A 19,472-nucleotide genomic window follows, 5' to 3' on the forward strand; every position below is an offset into this window, starting at 1 on the left:
GCTTTTCGATTAAGATTTTCGTAGTGTTAGACTAACGAGCAGTACGCCCACGGCCAGATAATTACCATTGCTCTCGGAGCGCGAATAAGATGGTCGTGTGTACGATGGCAGATCGGCTGTGGTATTGTAGGCGTTTGAAGCAGGACTCGAGTTGGATGCATAGCCGGAGGTATCGCCAGCTGCTGGCAATGTGGTGCTGACGGCGGCTGGCGCGCTGTACACGCTTGCCGAACGTATGCCCATCTTAGATTTCCAATCAGGGCCACCGCTCGTGGAGGAAGTAGCGCCAGCAGCAACGCCTGTTACATTGTTATCATCGGTAATAGCATTAGCAGCAATGGCGGCATCACTACTTGGACCAGCTGTAGTGGTATTTGTTGTATTGGTATCCATGCGTGTAATGGTCTCAATGGAAGTTGAGCTGCCGTAATTGAAAGTACGGTTGTCCTTACCGGCACTTGGTGGCGTGGTCGAGATTGAGTTGCGATAGCTGTTGTTAGCGACTGCGCCTGTCGGTGGTGGCGGTGGTGGTCCAGTCGGCGGTGGTGGTGACTTAATGCCCATATTACCATTACGATTGATACGCGATGAAATCGAGGAGGATGATATCGATGAAGATGAAGTGGTGGATACGGCGCTACCGATAGTTTGATTGGTTGCGGAAGTTTTTAGTGCGCCCTTGTCGAAGGGGTTTACACGTTCTTGTGGCTCAAAATTGGTGACTGGCTTGTATTTGTTCTCCTCTTGGAATGTATCTAAAACACTGGAAGATGGCTTGCTGCTGTAGCTAGCGGCTGAGCTGGCGCTAACGCTCATACTGCCCGCTGTCAATGTGGAGTTCGTTGAGGTGTCCGAGCGTGCATCGTAAGGCTTCTCTGCGGTCAGTTTGGGTGACGGCTGTGCTGAGATCACGTCTGAGGCAACGCTTGAAGTGCTTCCGCTCACCGATTTGCCACCGCCACTTGCAAACGAAAATTGTTTGCCTAGAAACGAGCCAGTACTAATGCCGCTTATGCCACTTCCGCCTGCACTGCCAGGTCCACCGCCGCCGCTACTTGTCTCACTTGCTGTTCTTCCGCGTTTCTTGTTCGCTAATTCCTACATGTCACCAAATATCCCCGCAAAGGTCTTACGCAAATTCTTCATTGTATCCTCCGCATCTTCAACAACAGAACTTTGAGTTTGGGGAGGACGTGTCGAGACCCTCGAGGCCGACGACACGCTCGATGCCTGCGATGTTTGTGAATCACGACGGACCACACCACCCGCACTGCCGGGTACACTGTTCGGAGCCGGTGCAGTTGGCTCTTCAGGTACCTCGGAAATGCTGCTGCGACTGCTGAGGCGTCCTATTGAGCCGACTGCTGGTGAAGTGCGCTCGGGTATTGGTGGTGGACCGCCCATTGGGGCCGGGCGTGGACCAGCGGGTGCCGGTGGTGTCGGTGCCATATCCTCGGTAGGACTCTCACCACGTGAGGAAATGGATGATCGTGATGGTTGACGTATACCATGTGGTGGTCCACCAGTTTGTGCCATGCTTGGGCGGCAGACATTCTGGAATGAAGGAAATTTATGAGTATTATTGTTTCAGTTCAGCTTTTCATTTATTTAATACACAATATACTAACTTGCATTCGTGCGGAAACTAAATCGGCGATCTGGCGCCGATCTTCTTCCTGACTATCGCCAATTAGAGCGAATGTGCAATCGCAAGCACTGATTATGTGCTCGCGGCCGTCTTTGCCGACCACCACGGAAATGCCGCATACCTCCATGCCGCCAAAGAGCTCGGAAATCTGCGAATGTTTAAAAATTTAGTCGTACAAGTTGCTAATGCATTATGTCGTCGAAAAACATGTGGTTGTTGTGGTATACATGTGTTTGCAATTTGCAATCCGACCGACTTCTGTTATGCATTAATCAATTCATGATTGCGGGCTCGGTTCGCCTAAAGTCTCCCTCTAATAACAACTAATGATACTGTGTTTACTCAAGTCGCAGTGCATAACGATTTATCGTCAGTGTGCTTAGAATGATTATTTGTAGCTTGTACATATATGCAAGTATTTCATCGAATGCCTGTGGTTGGCATTACACTAACCCCACCGCTCTCCAGCTGACAAATAAAGCGGACCATCGCTTGCTAATTCATTATTCAAAATAAGCAGTAATTGTTGTTGATATTTGCCCGCAATAAGACACCCATGTTGGGCAGCTTATTTAAGCGTATCGACTCAGTAGCTTTAGCCAAAGGTGTATGATGTATACGAAGTTGGCATTAATATTGTTTGTGTTTCTTGTATTAGTAATCGAACCAATCAAGAGATGATATATAACAGGACTACACGAAAATTTTGTGTCATAAGAATAGTTCTAAAGGCGGGGGGGTTTGAGCTAGAACTGTGAAGCATCCTGAACACGTTGGACGCTCATTTTTTTAAATTCCAAAAAAACTTAAAAAACGGTTAAAATGCTGAACTTTGTCAAATGGGTGTCACACAAATTGTACCGGATCAAACATAGATCGAAAACAACATTTTCGGCATATTTTACTATTTTACCATCAAAAGCGTAAAAGTGCAGTTCAAGCAAGGCGGAAATTATGTGATATGTACGAAAAAGGTATGTTGACCGATTACCAATGCCAAAACTGGTTTTCCTGCAAGATAAAATTTATTTAATTTCATAAAATAGTTTACACAATAAAAAAATTGTTTTTAATTTGGACAAAAATTAACAAAATTACTTAGTGAACGACTCAATAGATCGTCTTGGGTATTTATAAAAGTTTAAAAATGAGGAACTGGAAGATTGTTGCCAAACACAAGAAGGGCTAGTAGAACCTTTGGGAGTCGCCCAAACAGCCATTTTAAATCGTTTAAAAGCAGTCCAATACATTCAAAAGTAAGGAAATTCGAACAAGAGACGTTGAAAGATGAATTTTCATGGCAGAAATGCTGCTTGCAATGTATTGTGATTGGTGATGAAAAGTGGAGTGGAATCAGAAGTGCTGTATTATGAGCTTCTAAAACGGGTGAAACGATTAATGGGGGACGGAACCGACAACAACTTATCAAATTGCAACAAGCGAATGCCAAAAACCGCCCGGAACTTTCGGCTAGACCAGAGGCAATAACTTTCCTTAGGCTTCATATTGCAAGACCGGTTAAAAATGATTTGGAAAACAGCGGCCTCACTCGCCTTATAGCCCCCACCTTGCCCCTTCTGACTACCATTTGTTTCAAAGGTAAAAACTGAGGATTAGCGAAATCAGGGTAATGAAATGAGTCATTTGACAGACACTACCATTTAGTGCAATATATTATAAATATTATTAACATGCATACATGCAGACATTTATATTATATAAACCTATATACTCGCATAGTATACATATGCAGTGCAACTTGAATTGTGTTATTCAAAGTGCCAAAGCACGCTGGGTCTCTTCTAACTATCATTTGTTCTGGTTGAATACAGTTCACATCATTAATTTTTGGCCGCAAAGCCGGTGCAATTCCTTTGAAATGGAGTCCACAAATTGCCAGAAAGAGCGGAAAATAATATAGCTTCAGATAAGCAGTACTTTGAATAATGCTATGTAAATGTTTTGCTTAAATTAACAACTTTTTCGTAAGAGGAAGCACGCTCTGTAACAACACAACCTTATATAATATTTCAACTAAAGTTGAGTTGAGTTGAAAAAAGTCCGAAAAAAATCCGCAATATATCTCAAATCGTGTAGGATTGACGGACGGGCGGTTATATGTATATACTCGTAGCGCTAAATAGGATATTTATTTATATTACCAGACAACTGTTCTACACAGAGCAATAAGAGCACTTTGGCAAAGAGGAGGCTTAGGAAATAAAAACTGTATCTAGAGCTTCGAACTTACAGTTCAAATTAATTAAACTAACCTCTTAAATGTTTACAGCTGGATCTCAACTATTGTTTAGCCGTTATCAAACATATGCATAATTGAGCAGGTATTTACATAGGTATAGTTATACTTGTTTCATATTATACAAACTGGCATTTACTTGTGTACATATAGGTATATGCAGCGATGTAGTTCGTGCATAATCAAGACAACATCGGCATCCATATTTAATGTATTTTACATGTAAATTAATTACAAAATACACAACATACTAGTTGCATGACGCAAGCAAGCCAAATTACTTTATGCCAAAGGTAAAAACCAATCCTCATAGCGAAATGTTCATGCCAAGTAATGAAATGAGTCATTTGACAGACACTACCATTTAGTGCAATATATTTTAAATCTTATTAACCTATCAATAAAACATGCATACAAACAGAAATTTATATTTTATAAACCTATGTACTTGCGCAGTGCATATTGTTTAATGATTGGAATGGTTTTAGGCAAAGTGCCAAATCACGCGCTTTTACATGGTTTTATTGCAAAATATCAGCTTTTGCCGCCATTAAATAGAAGGCAGTGGAACCATAGCTGTTAAGTGCTGTGGGAGTGGGGTAGATTACGTGCAAATGTCTTGTTTTTGACAGCAATTACATGGCATGTGTAAATTTGTATGAGAAACTGTTGCACTTGACTGTAAACGAGCGAGGTTAGTCACAAATTCTTAGGTTTTCTTTGATTTCTTTTGCCCGAACGCCTTAAAATTAATAGAGTTAAAGGTATTTAAATTGCTGCTGAAAATTTATTATTTTTAATTTTGTTAAGAACATTCACGCTCAAGTGCCTTTTGATATACTGTATTTGCGAGTGGTTATGACAACCTTAAGTGGCACTTGAAAATTTTTTCGGCAAACTGTGGCTCGTGACATAAAGTGGCTGGCGCTTTACGCTTGTTATTCTTGTTTTATTTCGAATTAATAACATATTTTTATATATTAGTAGTTGTCTTAAGTTTTGAATAAATAATATATTGCTTTGGAGTATTAAGAAAACTTTTTTACTACTTAGTAGCTCTCTAATTATCAAAGGTCATATGTTAACTATAGTGGTCGATCGACACCTTTAAAAATTAATATTCAGTTCAAAATCTTTCAATTCTTGAAATATATGTTATGTCTAAATATATTATATATTTTCATATTCGAATAACGAAAGGAAGATTCTTCATTTTGTATGTTTGTATGATAGCTATAACGTATGCTTCCGTTGTCCTTTCTCAACAATTTGTTTGGAGTTTGTACCGTTGACTATGAAGCAAGCCAAATTTCATGAAGATATCTTATCATATAAAAAAATCTACAAGAGCTTGATTTTGATCGTTCAGTTTATATGGCAGCTATAATATATAGTAGTCCGATATCGGTGGTTCTGACAAGGAAGCAGCTTCTTGGAAAGAAAAGAACGTGTACAAAGTTTCTGTTCGACAAAGTTTCTGATGAACAAGTACGCGCACATACAGACGGACATGACTGAATTGACTCAGCTCGTCACACTGATATTTTATATATTTTTATACTTTATAGTGTCACAGATATGTCCTTTTGAGTGTTACAAACTTCGTGGTAAACTGAATATACCCAAACATTACCGAATGTATATTTTCACCAAGTAAATGGGAGATATTTAACTATATTTCAAAATATATACGAGTAAATTGATATACACAAAAAGATACATTATTTACAAATAGTACCAAACAAATTTCTTTCTCATTTGTTTGCTATAACTGCTATAGTTAAGCCAATATGTTAAGACAACCGGACTAAGAGTGGACACTTTAAAAATAAAATCATCAGCAAATCTCAAAACTCTTTTAAGCATTTATTTTGGGTCAGTTCGCACGGTTATAAAGTATGTAGCAGTGTACCAGATGAAAATCAGTTTCAGTGAAAGAGAATATTTTGCATCCAGTGCATATACTGGATAGGGTTCCATGTATTACATTTCATATCCAAAACAAAACTCGTTCTTGTGAGAACCAGTCTATCTCACGATCGATTCTCCGCGCTGAAAACGTAATATTGATATTGATATGTTAGTGACCTTTGAAATTTCCAAAAAATCCAATTTAAAAGCAAACCTGCCTCAAACAAATGAAATCGTAGTTTGAAATAGAAACTTAAGAAGAACATACTTTTCTCTACTATTTAGAGCTTCTATAAAACTGAAACCATGTGCTTATTGATATCCAATACAAACCAAAAAAAGTGACGTTAAATCAAATCGTCGACGTAATAAATGTGTAAAAGATTTGTGGACTTATATTATCAATGCTTAATATAACGGAAACCTTTTACCACTTCAACAGCTTACTTAGTTTTTATACGAATAAGGGGTTGGATCGTTCTACCACAATACGTTAGAGGTGAAATATAGACTACCGGTTGGTTGAAAAGTTTCTACTCTCTCAACAAGAAATAACACTACTAGCTCCAAATTTTTATTTTCTCAAGTTGGTACATCTGTCGTGAGAATACATGCAAAGTTGCAAGGAAATTTATGAATCATTGTTAGAAGTGTATAAGAAGTCCTCACCTTTAAATCGCACCGTTGAATTTTGGGCTGGGAAATTTAAATGTGGTCAGAAATCGTTGAGCAAGTCATAATATTGTTAGTGAAGATTTAAGTTTGACTAAGCATGAAATTGCCAATGCCATAGGCATCTCAGACGAACGAGTACTTCATATTTTACATGGAGAATAACATATGAAAAAGCTCTTTGGAAAGTTAGTGCCGCACACGTTAAAAATTCAACAAAAACTAGATCGAAAACAAATTTCTCAGCAGAATTTAGAGCGTTTTAAGCAGAATTAAAACGATTTCATGCATCGTTTTACAACTATGAATGAGACTTGGATCTACCACGCTGATCCTAAATTGAAACAAGAACGTTTACAGTGGACTGAAGGTGGTTGTTCAGCTCCAAAGCAGGTGAAGTCACAACGATCAGCAAAGAAGGTTGTGGCATCAGTTTTTTTGGATGCAAAAGGAAATTTATTGCTGGATTATCTGCAGAAAGGTAAAACAATCAACTCGGAATGTTATTGCACCCTTTTGGATCAGCTGGATGAAAAATTTCGTAAGAAGAGACCTGGTTTGCAGCACAAAAAATCATATTTCGTCATAACAATGCACCTGCTCACAAAGGTGTTTTAACAATGACAAAATTCAACGAATTAAAGTACGAATTGCTGGAGCACCCACCTCAATCATCAGCTACTGGCTACCAGCGACTACTACCTTTTCAGGAACCAGAAACAATTCCTTCGTTGAAAGCGTTTTTCGTCGAATGAAGAAGCTATTACAGCCGTAGACGGGTATTTTGCAGCGCTTCCGGAAAATCTTTATAGGGATTAATGTTGAATAATAAAATATATTTCGTACCAAAAACAGTATTTTTTCATTTCGAGCGCAGAAACTTTTCAACCAACTTGTATTTCAGCTAAATTTAGCTAAATTTATGTAACGGGGACAGCAGGTAATATGTCTTTAGAGGTTGAAATCCGAACTTTTAACCTACGAAGGGGCAGTTGCGTACTCGCCCGACAGCATTTAAATTTGTAATATGTTACATATTAAAGGTATTTTGAAAAATATGCATTTCACAAACTTTCCTGTAAAGCTTTGCTTGAGAGTATATAGCTTATCCTTGCAGAACTGAACTATTATAGTCAGTTTTGATATAATTTGAAAAATAACATATTAGATTTGAGTCTCATATTCACAGCCGCTAAGCTGCTAACGTTCACATTCGCATAGCAATATTTGTAAATATGTATTTGAATATACGCGGCACTGTTTGTCAAATAAATCAATGGAACTATTAGTGCGCCAGGTACACCAGTCAAAAATGTAAATTGCAGCAAATTTATGGTCATTGACTAAGCGGCTTCGACTAAACGAACTTTGATTCGCGCAACAACGCTTGAGTGAGTGCACTCGAGTTATGCGAGAGAGCTCGTGAAGCCGACAAGAAACCGGATTTGATTAATGCAAACAATTTGTAAATTGCAATTCGATGAGCTGATAGCGACACAAAAGCTATTCGTTGGCGGCTGCCATTCATCCACTCCCGACCGTGTCTGGGTAGTGTCTCACTTTTTCCGTTTTTACGGCATTTTTTGCTTCACAATCTATTTTATTTGTGTGTGTCTTTTGCGGCTTATGCTACTCACCTCATCCACCCAGGACTTGTACTTCTCGGTTAGTGTGATTTGCTCGAGCATCGCTGAACCTTGATTAGTTTTCCAATGGCCTGAGATCGATTTGCGCCTGCAATAAAGAGAGAGAGAGGCGTTGGTGAGGGGAATATACCGAAATACGATTAACAACAAAAGCAAAAAACAATAATTTAACAAAATTGAAGCATAAATCACGAAATAATAAGCGGCACTTTCTGCTGACTTAAATGCTTAAATGGTATTATTATTAAATTACGCGACTATCGAGTTATTGTACCAGTCGAGCGTACCGTTGCAACGGTCGGCTCCAGTGGCGGCATTTGATTGGCAGCAAAAGAGGTCTTTCGCTCATACCGCCACTGTTGTTGTTGTGAACTTGTGTTGTTGTTATTACTATTGTGGTGGCATATCAATGCGCACTAAATGCTATAAATGCCGAGTGCAACAACAGTAACGACCTGCACGTTTGCGCGCTTTTTTAGGAACCTTTATGGTAAAGTGATTTCTCAAGTATTGCGTGCGCGCCCTCGCGTAATGAACTTCCATTCTTTCAACGCACTCATATTTACTACACAAAATCCCAGAGTGCTGCATCAATACAAATGCAATACTACTTGCTGCTGATAATTTATTTGTAACTGATGCGACGGACGCGTTGCTAACATGTACCTGTGCTGCTGTAACGTCTCGTGGACAGTGATCTAGGTAAGGTGAAATCGCAATCAAAATAAGCAAGAGAACTCTTGCTAGAAATATAATATCAACATACAGAAAAAGATGCATCGGGAATGAGGCTGACGAACATAAGAAAGGAAACTATAATTAGTTTAATAGAGCTATAAATGTTTGATTGTATTTATCTTTTTCTATATACTTACGACGTATGTAAGATCCTGAAAGTTTGATAGTTCATCTGTCGATGATGGACGGATTGATTTAGGGAGTCTTTAAGGCTAATATATCAATATTCTACGCTTATCCAATTGTCATTAGCTCAATATACGAACGAACATAATTGGTTGGTTAGTTAGTTGATATAAAAAATGTCAAAAAAGATCTTAAACTCACTCGGCACCACAGCAAAGTTAATCTCCTATCTTCGACAACGCGTTGGATGTATCAAAGGTTTTGGTTCCTTTTACCTTAACAGCCTTTTCTTTAAGGTTAGGACATTGGGCAACAGACATTGGACATCATGAAAAATACACCGTCTCAATCTACTCAAAGTTGGGTCCTCTTTAGAGGAAATGCTCTAATTTCACTCTCCACATTCTGTCGATTCTAACTTAAAGGCAAGACCTCAGAGGAAAATGCTCTATTAAGACACTATTAATACAAAATTCACTTTTACTTAAATTTTTTTTTTTTGGTCTCCTATTAATCCAAAACCAGAGTACCAGGTGCTCCTTTATTCATTACATCTCCGCACTGACTGAGTACCAACTCACTCATTTTATAAGGGGTTTTATTATGTTCATATTTTGATCTGTGAACTATACCTCGACTTTAGAAAAATACTTTAATTGATGAGCTACTTTCTATTTCAAAAGATTTTATTATTTATCTTCTTTACACAAACTGGTTCCGATCGAAAATATAAAAAAGTATCTCAGTTTTCCTGCCCGTAACTTTTCAATTTTGCGCAGTAGCCGAAAATAAACTATAGATGTGTTAGACAGAAAGCTCGATGTTCAGCGAAAACTTCGAATAGTTTTACAATGGTTTTAAGAAATTCCATACTGAAGAATACATATGCCAGATACCAATCCGATCGCGAAACTATTCGCAATCACTGTTATGTGGTTCCAAACAATTGTGATCTATCTCTTGTATTTTCGTCTGTTCCGCTGTTCAGAATTGTCAGACATGTAGTGAGATCTAAAAGCACAAAGCAGTTGCTAAACTTTCATGTCTCTTTGATTTTTTAATCAAATTAACAAGTGCTTGCGACTCATGGAAGAAGTATTTACTATATAGGCATTCTTTATGGACGAACAGAAGAATTGAGTGAGAAGGATGAGGCTGCTAGAGGTCTATACGTATGTATGTAGATTCCAATTTTTGGAAGTATTTCGGTTTCCAAGTATAAATTTTATAGAGGAGTAGACTCTTCAAGCTAACTTACAAGAGAATTAGGTATTTTACCTTGCCATTGCTAGGCAAATTATAATTTTGAAAATGTGACTATTGCCAAAAATTATTACATAACGCTTACTCAATTTTTATCAGACTATTTTAACCCCATTTAATTTTTTAAGGTTGTATTGTAGAGGTGGAAAGATATAAACTTAGTTAGATTAATCGTCCGCTAACATCTAAAACATCATCATAAAATAGTCAGAACCAAGTATAATGGCCATACTCTTCCATATTTTGAAGAAAGAAGCGCTACGCTACATTTTTCATGAAATTTACACTGCCTCGTTGTTGTCGATAAAAGATTAACATTAGTTTTCTCCCTAATCCAAAATAATTTCAAAAAAATTTAAAGTTTTGTTTTCATATCTGTGTATCTTTCTAAAATTCGAATTATTTCCAAGTTAATGTGGTCGCAACTACACCGGTTTGAGCGTGAAGTTTTTGTTAATCGATCCACTTGAAATTTGATACAAATAATCTTTAAATATTTCTATGTCGTACGAAGAAATAATAAAAAAAAATGATAAAACTAAAAAATTCGGGATAATCTATATCTTAAGTAGCCACAATTTTATGGAAAGAACGCGGCTTCTTTATTTCCCCTCTACTTCAAGAACGCATTACTTTATAAAAATGTATATATTTTGCCAACCTAGGACATAATAAAGCACAAAAAGTGAACCGCTATTATATTTCTGTATTTTTAATTTTGTATTTATTTTGATAAACTTAAATGTCATAAATATTTGCCACCGTACCTTGAGGGCCAACAACACCAGCCGCCGCCGGCCACACTCAGTACAAACACTTACACATACCCACGAACTGTCTGATGGTGCGCATTTCAATTACTTTACACAATTGCATTGCAACGCCAGCAAGCGGCAGTTGATTTCCGACCGCTCAACCACTTAGCCAGCCGCTGATGAGTGGCACACAGACTAAAATCAAGGTCAGCGAGTCAGCGGACAACTTAATCCATGTCTTTAGCGGTGGCCATTGACAGTGTTGATGCAATGCATTCGTGATTCGTTAATGGCATAATACGCTTGCACTCTTATATACATACATACATGCATACAGGCGAGTATGGCTAGATACATATTTTGATTGAATATTTCTCATTTCGTCAAAAGCAAAATAAAAGGAAAGCAAGTAATCGATGCTTTGCATTAATTACGCGGCGGCACGAAGTAATGAATATACATATATATGTATATATATGTACATATGTAAAGATACATATATTACTTTCATAGCGATCTCCGAACCTTCGCCTGTCTGAGAGCTGCTCGCATTGTCTGCGCCACGCATTTACGTATGAACATAATCACATACACACACACATTTATGCTTGTAATACTTACATGAAGGCCTTGTAATTATTTCCGATCTTCTGAATGTGCACATCGAACTTAGAATCAATGTACGGCTCAATGGTGCAATAACAATGCGCATCGTTGCCCGAGCCGGTGACAAGGCCGGCTGCATCTTGGAGAGCGCTCTGATTCTCCAGACGTGCGGTGGCCACACCACCGTGGCAATGACCTGCCTTCAAAACACACGGGAACTTGGTCCAACTGAACTGTAAGCAAAAAGCGAAGAGGGAAAAAATTCACTATATTTATTGCATTATTAAAAGTAAACCACAAAATTTATATTTCAGGAAATACCAAAATGTATTTATTGTATGTTTTCGATTACAAAAAAAAAAATTTTTTCTAGTATATACAAGTATATTATATAAAATACAAAATAAAAATTATAAAAACAAAATACAAAATCAAAAAATAAAATAATTGTGTGGCTTTATTACAAATATTATTCTTTTCTTCTTCTTCTTAAAAACAAGAAAAAATGTACGGTTGTGTCGAAGCGTAAGCTCTTCACAGGTGCATTTTTTATAGGATAAATAGGTAGAAAAAGATCTTTACCTTGATTTTGATCAGTCAGTTTGTATGACAGCTTTATGCTATAATTTTCTGGTGTAAACAATTTATTCGTAGATTATAGTGATGTATACCGAATTTCATGAAGATATCTTGTCAAATAAAAAAGTTTTCCACACAAGGTCTTGATTTTGATCGATCAGTTTATATGGAAGCTATATGCTTTAGTGGTCTGATGTCTGCGGCTCCGAAAAATGAGCAGCTTCTTCAGATCAGATCGTAATCTCAAAAATTTGGGGTCTAGTTTACGTATGTACAGACAGACGGACAATCTGTCTCAGCTCATCAAGCTAATCATTTATATAATATATATTTTATACTATCTCCGACATTTCCTTCTTCGTGCTACAAACTCTGTGCAAACTTAATATTTCCTGTTCAGGGTATAAAAATTAATTGATTAACTTAATGTAGATTCATTTTCTGGCTTGCAGCCAGCAATGCAAATGGTCCAAATAGACGCGCAGCGAATATCAACGCATCATATTGCCACTGACGGTGAATGGCGCGGCTGCTTTTTCATCTGTTTCATCAAATTACCACGAATATGTAATAGATTTTTTCGTAAAATCCAAATTAGCCACTTTTCCACACATTTCACGTTTGCGCCCAGTGGCTTTATGTACGAGGGCGGATTAAAATGTTTATGAACAAAAATTTTACTCTAACCTGCATCCATAAATTAAGGAATATTTGTCAATAGAACGCACAACTCGTTTTAATTCGGATTATAGAATTACTTTTTGCTTAAAATTAGAATAAAGTACTTCACAGATGTGAATACTCTGCATAATAGACTCCGAAGAGCTAGAACTTACTGAAATCAGTTATAGGTATAGTATAGGTACCAGTTAAAGTAACGAGGAAATCAAAAAATTAAAGAAGAATATGAGAAAGCTTAATAGAGGCATTATATCAAAACGGAATGGGGTCTACGATTGCCCAAAATTATTGCAAACCCTTTAGGGTTTAAGGTTTGAATCACTTCTTCTCAGTACTTATCCAACGAATGGATTTCTTCGACCGAATTTATATAAAGAAAGAGGCAGACGTACACCGCCATGGTGAAGTTCATGACAAGATTTTTTTTTAAAGCTCTTGAAGACGAAAAACTATTGTTTCAACTGCGTTACTCGAATAAAAAAAATATATTAATGTTATAAACTACCCCCCGTAAAGCATTGTAAACCTTTCTGGGCACAGTCGAAAATTCATACCACTTGAAATCAAATACTATTTTTTTACTTCGAGTGAAACAGAACTAACATCAAGAAAAATGGTGTCTGTAATAGTGGTTACTCTTCGGCAGGTAAAAAGAAATGTACGAATGTATTTATATAACAAAATCACTCATCAAATTAAATATTATTCGTCCGAAAATTTGAAGGTCTCACCAATTATTGAAGAACATCTAGGCACACATCCATAATGTGAGGCGAAACTTGGTCATCCTTACGCAATTGTAAATAAACCAAAAAAACAAAATAAGACTGGATTGACGATTATAACATTTTTTAATTGTTTTACGACTGTATTATGACTGTACGACTTATAAAATTATAAAAATTCAGGTCGCCGCTTTTAAGGTCTGTTAAAATATATATTTATGTGGATTATCAATTATATATTTTTAACTAATTTATAAATTTGTGGAACAACATTGGCAATTTATTTCTTTCAGAAAAATTCCCAAAATTTTACAACTGCCACTTTAGCGAATTTTTTTGCATTTTTTGTAGAGAGTGCTTACGAAACGATATGAGATATTAACTAATTTCAAAATTTCAGTTCTTTTCGTCTTAGAAAAGTTTTCTTATTGTAAATGACCTTCACATTGAAAATGAGTTTCACCAATACAACCATTAATTTCATTTATTCGAATGTGAGTACTTTTGCGAGCACTTTGTTTTGAAAATTTATATTTTATTTTTATTTTTCTCTATTTTCGCTAATATTAAAGAAGTGTGTAATGAGCAATATTTTTGGTTTGGTCGGCACGCAAGAAAAGTGTGCAATTTCACCAGAACTTTTAATAATAAAAACAAACCTTTCTTCCGCTTGTTATTGAAATATTATTTATAGCATATTTTATAATCGGCTCGTAGATTTCTTAGAACTGTTGTTTGTAAATTATTGACCATATTTAAATTATTCATTTTCTTCCGGTTGGATCGGATGCTCATTGGGGTTCTTTTCGTTACGTGTTTGGTTTGAAACATAATTTGGTTAGTCATCAGTTATAGTAAAAAGTGACTTGTCTCGAAACAAAAGTAAACGATCTTACCGAACGGGCTTTTCTACGTTCTAGTTTCGTCTTATCTGATGTGAATTTGATAGTAATCACAAACTAAAAGTTTTGAACTCAAAATGGGTATTCAGGACCTCGCAATTTTAAACAAACAAAGTACATAATGCCGGTTGAATTTCTATCAACAAAAAAACAAGATTAGGAAAGCACATACTGTAGACTGAGCTAGAAAATTGACTCCTTTGAGTAACAATTTAGTGCGTTTAGAGTTATTTGCTCTTATTGCACCTAACGACATCATTAAAATATGGTAGCCACATAACAATCCTGAAACCTATAACTGGGACATAAATATGCATGGCTTTGCTATAGATGTCCTGTTTTTATACCCTGAACAGGAAATATTGGGTTTACCATGAAGTTTTTAACGCCCAAAAGGAAACGCCAGAGACCCTACAGATTATATTTATAATTTATCAGCGTGACGAGTTGGGTCGATTTAGCCATGTTCGTCTGAACGATCAGAATCAAGTGATTGTATGGAAAGCTTTGTCATTTTACGAAATTGCTTCTCACCCAAACTCTGTGACTGTATTTCTCATCATCTCCATAAATACTGAATATGCGGATTGAGGCAAGTCTCCTATTCTAGACCTACAAATTACCATACATTATATAATATAATGATTTATATAAGAATTGTATGTATTATATAATGTATTACCCAAAAATTAATAATGTTACAAACTATCATTACACTAACGACAATAATAAATTTAAATAATCCAATTGTAAAACAATAAAAATTAACTTGCTTAAAGCTCACGCGGAAACTGATTCCCAATCTACTCCAATAAAACATTTAAAGAACCACATAAATCTCCATTGCTGTAGCTATTCATTCATAGAGTATATTTATAAGATGCTAGTCTCATTGATAAATCTATACGCTGAGTCATGCAATGCCAAATGCCCGCCTTCACTCACCATCGCGCTCACCAGAGACGAGCATAAATTAAAGCACTCAACAGTTTTTAAATGATATTTTGCCGATACTTAATAAATCTTCACATGAAGTGTAATGCGAAGCACGTGTTCACCGCGCTTACGAATCAGCGGAGGAATGACGCGATGACCGAATAAATTGTTGTTGCATTGAGACCGAGTTGGAAGAGGCGTTCTTATGACGAACTGGAGCAATTATAGCGTTCTAAAACCTAAAACAAACAAACATCTTTTTAAGCCAGTCTCGTCATGAGTAATTAGTGGAATTCCAGAGATGGGCTCGGCTTAAATGGTAATGGGTTGCCCACAACGGCAATACCTCAAGTTTTGTTGGATTTTTTTATACCCTGAACAGGGTATATTAAGTTCGCCACGAAGTTTGTAACACCCAGAAGTAAACGTCGGAGATCCTATAAAATATATATATAAATGATCAGCATGATGAGCTGAGTCGATTTAGCCATGTCCGTCTGTCCGTCCGTCCGTCCGTCCGTCTGTATATATGCAAACTAGTCCCTCAGTTTTTAAACTATCGATCTGAAATTTTGCACCTGCCCTTTTCTCACCAAGAAGCTGCTCGTTTGTCGGAACGGCCGATATCGGACCACTATAGCATATAGCTGCGATACAAACTGAACATTCGGAAGCAAGTCCTTGTATGGGAAACTTTTTTATTTGACGTAATATCTTCACGAAATTTGGCATGAGCTATTTTCTAAGGTAACAATATAATTTCCGAAGAAATTGTACAGATCGGATGACAATAACATATAGCTGTCATATTAACTGAACGATCGGAGTAAAGTCCTTGTATGGCAAACTCTTTCATTTGACGAGGTATCTTCACGAAATTTGGCATGAGTTATTTTCTAAGGCAAGAATATAATCTCCGAAAAAATTGTTTTGATCGGATCGCTATGTCATACAGCTATCATATAAACTGAACGATCGGAGTATTCGATTCACGAAATTAGATGTGAATCAAGTTATTGTAAGGAACCTTTGTACCTGTGAAGGGTATTATTAAATTTAAGTTAACGTTTTTTCTTGTTTTAAATATATAAAGACCCGGTTGGAAATTATTTTTAAATACGTATAGAGTGAAGATCGTTCATTGGTATTATAAAGAATGTCAGAAGTAATCAACTATTAATTTAAACGAAAAAATATTGAAGTAACTTTTCCCACTTTTGTAAACATAGAGATAGTTTCATCACAGGACAGGACGAATTACTGCAACATTTTGAATTTAAAAGGATAAGACTTTATACACTGGTTTTTACAAAAAATATGTACCAATTGAAGCATTTATGTCAAACGCAATCACAAGTGTGGGAAAATCAATGAGAATGGTTGCCGTTATATTTCAAGCAGGAGTAAAATGTCACCACAATGGAAATTGACAGCTTGTTGGCAATTATGAAATCGAAATTCCACCATTGCCAATGCGATTCCACTGAATTTCATAATAATATTTTCTAATATGTACCAATGTATAAGCATGTAGTTAATAAAAGTTAATAAATGCTTCCACTTCAGTTTCATCTATCGAACAAATTTTTTATTGTTCGAATATTTAATTTCTTGTAATTGATATCCAATTATAACAAAAATCGCTTAGTAAGTGCGACCTTAAGAAGTAATTCAACAAAAGCTACATCTCTTTATAAGGCTTTTGGTGCGAATATTTTATTTTATGAAATCTATATAAGATCTCAGAAAAGTTATATCATGATTGGTATACCCTGAACAGGGTATATTAAGTTTGTAGTGATGATTGTAACGACCAGAAGGAAACGTCGGAGACCCTATAAAATATATATATACGAGTAAATGATCATCGTGACCAGGTGAGTTGATTTAACTATGACCGTCTGTATATACGCGAACTAGCTCCACAGTTTTTGAGATATTGGTCTAAAATTTTACACACGTCCTTTCCTCACCAAGATGCATTTATAGCATGTGGTACACTTTTCGACGTTTCTATCGATGTTGATATACTTTCGTGACCAAAAATTTAATATTGCAGTTACTCATCGCTATCTGACTAAGCGAATTCCCTAGGGTGTGAAAAATTTTCGAAAGTGATAGCTAAATCAATCACAGCTATCATCAATTCGCTATTTCTCTGCTTGATTTTTTTGGACGCTGCTTTCTTATAAAAAAAATATGAATGAAATTTGATAAAACATGGAACATTTACCTCAAATTTGGCAAGTTGAATTCGATACAAGAGAGCCTACTGATTAAAGAGATAAAATCGATTTTTTCGACAAGTTTTACCACTGTTCAAAAATTCAAATCTGAAAATGAAGGCGATGATATATCGTAAGTTCAATATTCCTGCCGTTCGCCAAAGGTCGGCGTAATTTAATAATTAATCCATTGTTTCAATATTCCGATCATGCATTGGAAAGCTCTTTCCTTGTGCGTCTTTCCTCTTCATTACTTTATTATGAAGAAAACCCGAATATCTTCGTAAGTATATTTTGGTTTAAGTTTATCGTGAACAAGTTGAACAAATGGGCGGAATGTGCTTTGTACAATTTAAAAGAGATTGGCTTGAAAGGCGAAGTTCGAAGCGGCCAAAAAAGTTTGAAGATAAGTAACTGGAAGCATTACTCGATGAAGATTATTGGCAAACACAAGAAGAGATCGCAGAATCTTTGGAGGTTACTGAAGCAGCCGGATACATTCAAAAGTAAGGAAATTTGGGCCGTATGAATTGAATGTTCAAAGACCATTTTGCATGTCAGAAATGCTGATTGAACCTTAAAAATATAAGTAGTTTTTGCATTGAATGGTGACTTGTATTGAAAAATGGATCCATTACAACAACCCTAAATGCAAAAATTTATATGTAAAACTTGGCCTGCTTTGTATTCGGAGGATCAGAAGGGCGTACTTTGTTATGAATTTCTAAAACCGGATGGAACCATTAATGGGAACTACAGCTACCGATTGCCGAAAAATACCTCGGAATTCGCAACTAGACAAGAGGCAATAATTTACAACCATGACAAGGCTTGGGCTCATGTTGCCAGACTGGTTTAAAACTATTTGGAAAACAGAGGCTGGGAAATTTTGCCTCAACCGTTTTTTAGTCGATCTTGCCCCATCAGACTGCTATTTGTTTCGGACGATGTAGAACGTCCTCACTGGAATACGGTTCACATTATAACAGGATATCAAAAATTGGCATAATTCATTCAGAAAAATGTTATAGCATCAGATTGAGAATACTTTGAATAATACTATATACATATTTTTCTTAAATAAACGTTAAAAAAGGCACACAATTATAATTATAGAACCAATAGTAAATAAAGTTTCAAATTAAAATATAATGACCATTACAGAGAGCCTAAATCTAGTATGTAAGTTTCGGCAGTTCGACTTCAGTCAGGCCACACTGATTAAACGGCAAGTATAACGTGTTCGACTCGCTACTGCCTAACGTTTGGTGAATCGATGACATACACATTATCAAATATTGCATTTACCAACAGGGTATCCTTATAGAATCAAACTGAGGGTCTAAGTACACTTCGTTTCATATATAATCTAAATACAAGTGTGTGTATGTATGTATATCGATGAGTACATTTATTGTCAGTTTTGTATGTAAGCTGCGATAAATGTATGTACGAGTATGTAAGTGCCTACCACACGCTGCGTCAATTGGATATTTTAAGCGCGCTGAGATAATTCCGCAGCCGTAAAAAATGCAAAAATAATTTAAGGCAAGCGATAAAAGGAAATCACTGTGGCGCGCTGCGAAATCTACTCATAAATTCTTCAATGTAAATTTTCAGTTTAATTCTGCGAACTGTGCTCCTGCTACGTGGCGCCCACCCGAGCACACCCTTCACCATCTTAGCCCAGCTTATAATTCATTTGTATGTTTCTGCTGCCAGTTGCTGCTGTCGCATTATGCCAATTAGGGCAAATGTATTTGTTTTAGACACACTCATTCCTTTATTACTCACAACTATAG

At 36.5% G+C, this 19,472-nt stretch overlaps 1 protein-coding gene across 1 annotated transcript in view; it reads right to left on the reverse strand.

Annotated features, from left to right (window-relative positions):
• Positions 1-19,472, reverse strand: part of Syn (synapsin) — a 119,977-nt gene that overhangs the window by 9,719 nt on the left and 90,786 nt on the right. The window contains 4 exon segments of the mRNA XM_036368824.2: positions 66-1,554; positions 1,629-1,796; positions 8,126-8,222; positions 11,638-11,855. Coding sequence (XP_036224717.2) covers positions 66-1,554; positions 1,629-1,796; positions 8,126-8,222; positions 11,638-11,855 — 1,972 coding nt within the window.

The sequence above is a fragment of the Bactrocera oleae genome, chromosome 2 (genome assembly GCF_042242935.1).
Source record: "Bactrocera oleae isolate idBacOlea1 chromosome 2, idBacOlea1, whole genome shotgun sequence".
NCBI lineage: Eukaryota > Metazoa > Arthropoda > Insecta > Diptera > Tephritidae > Bactrocera > Bactrocera oleae.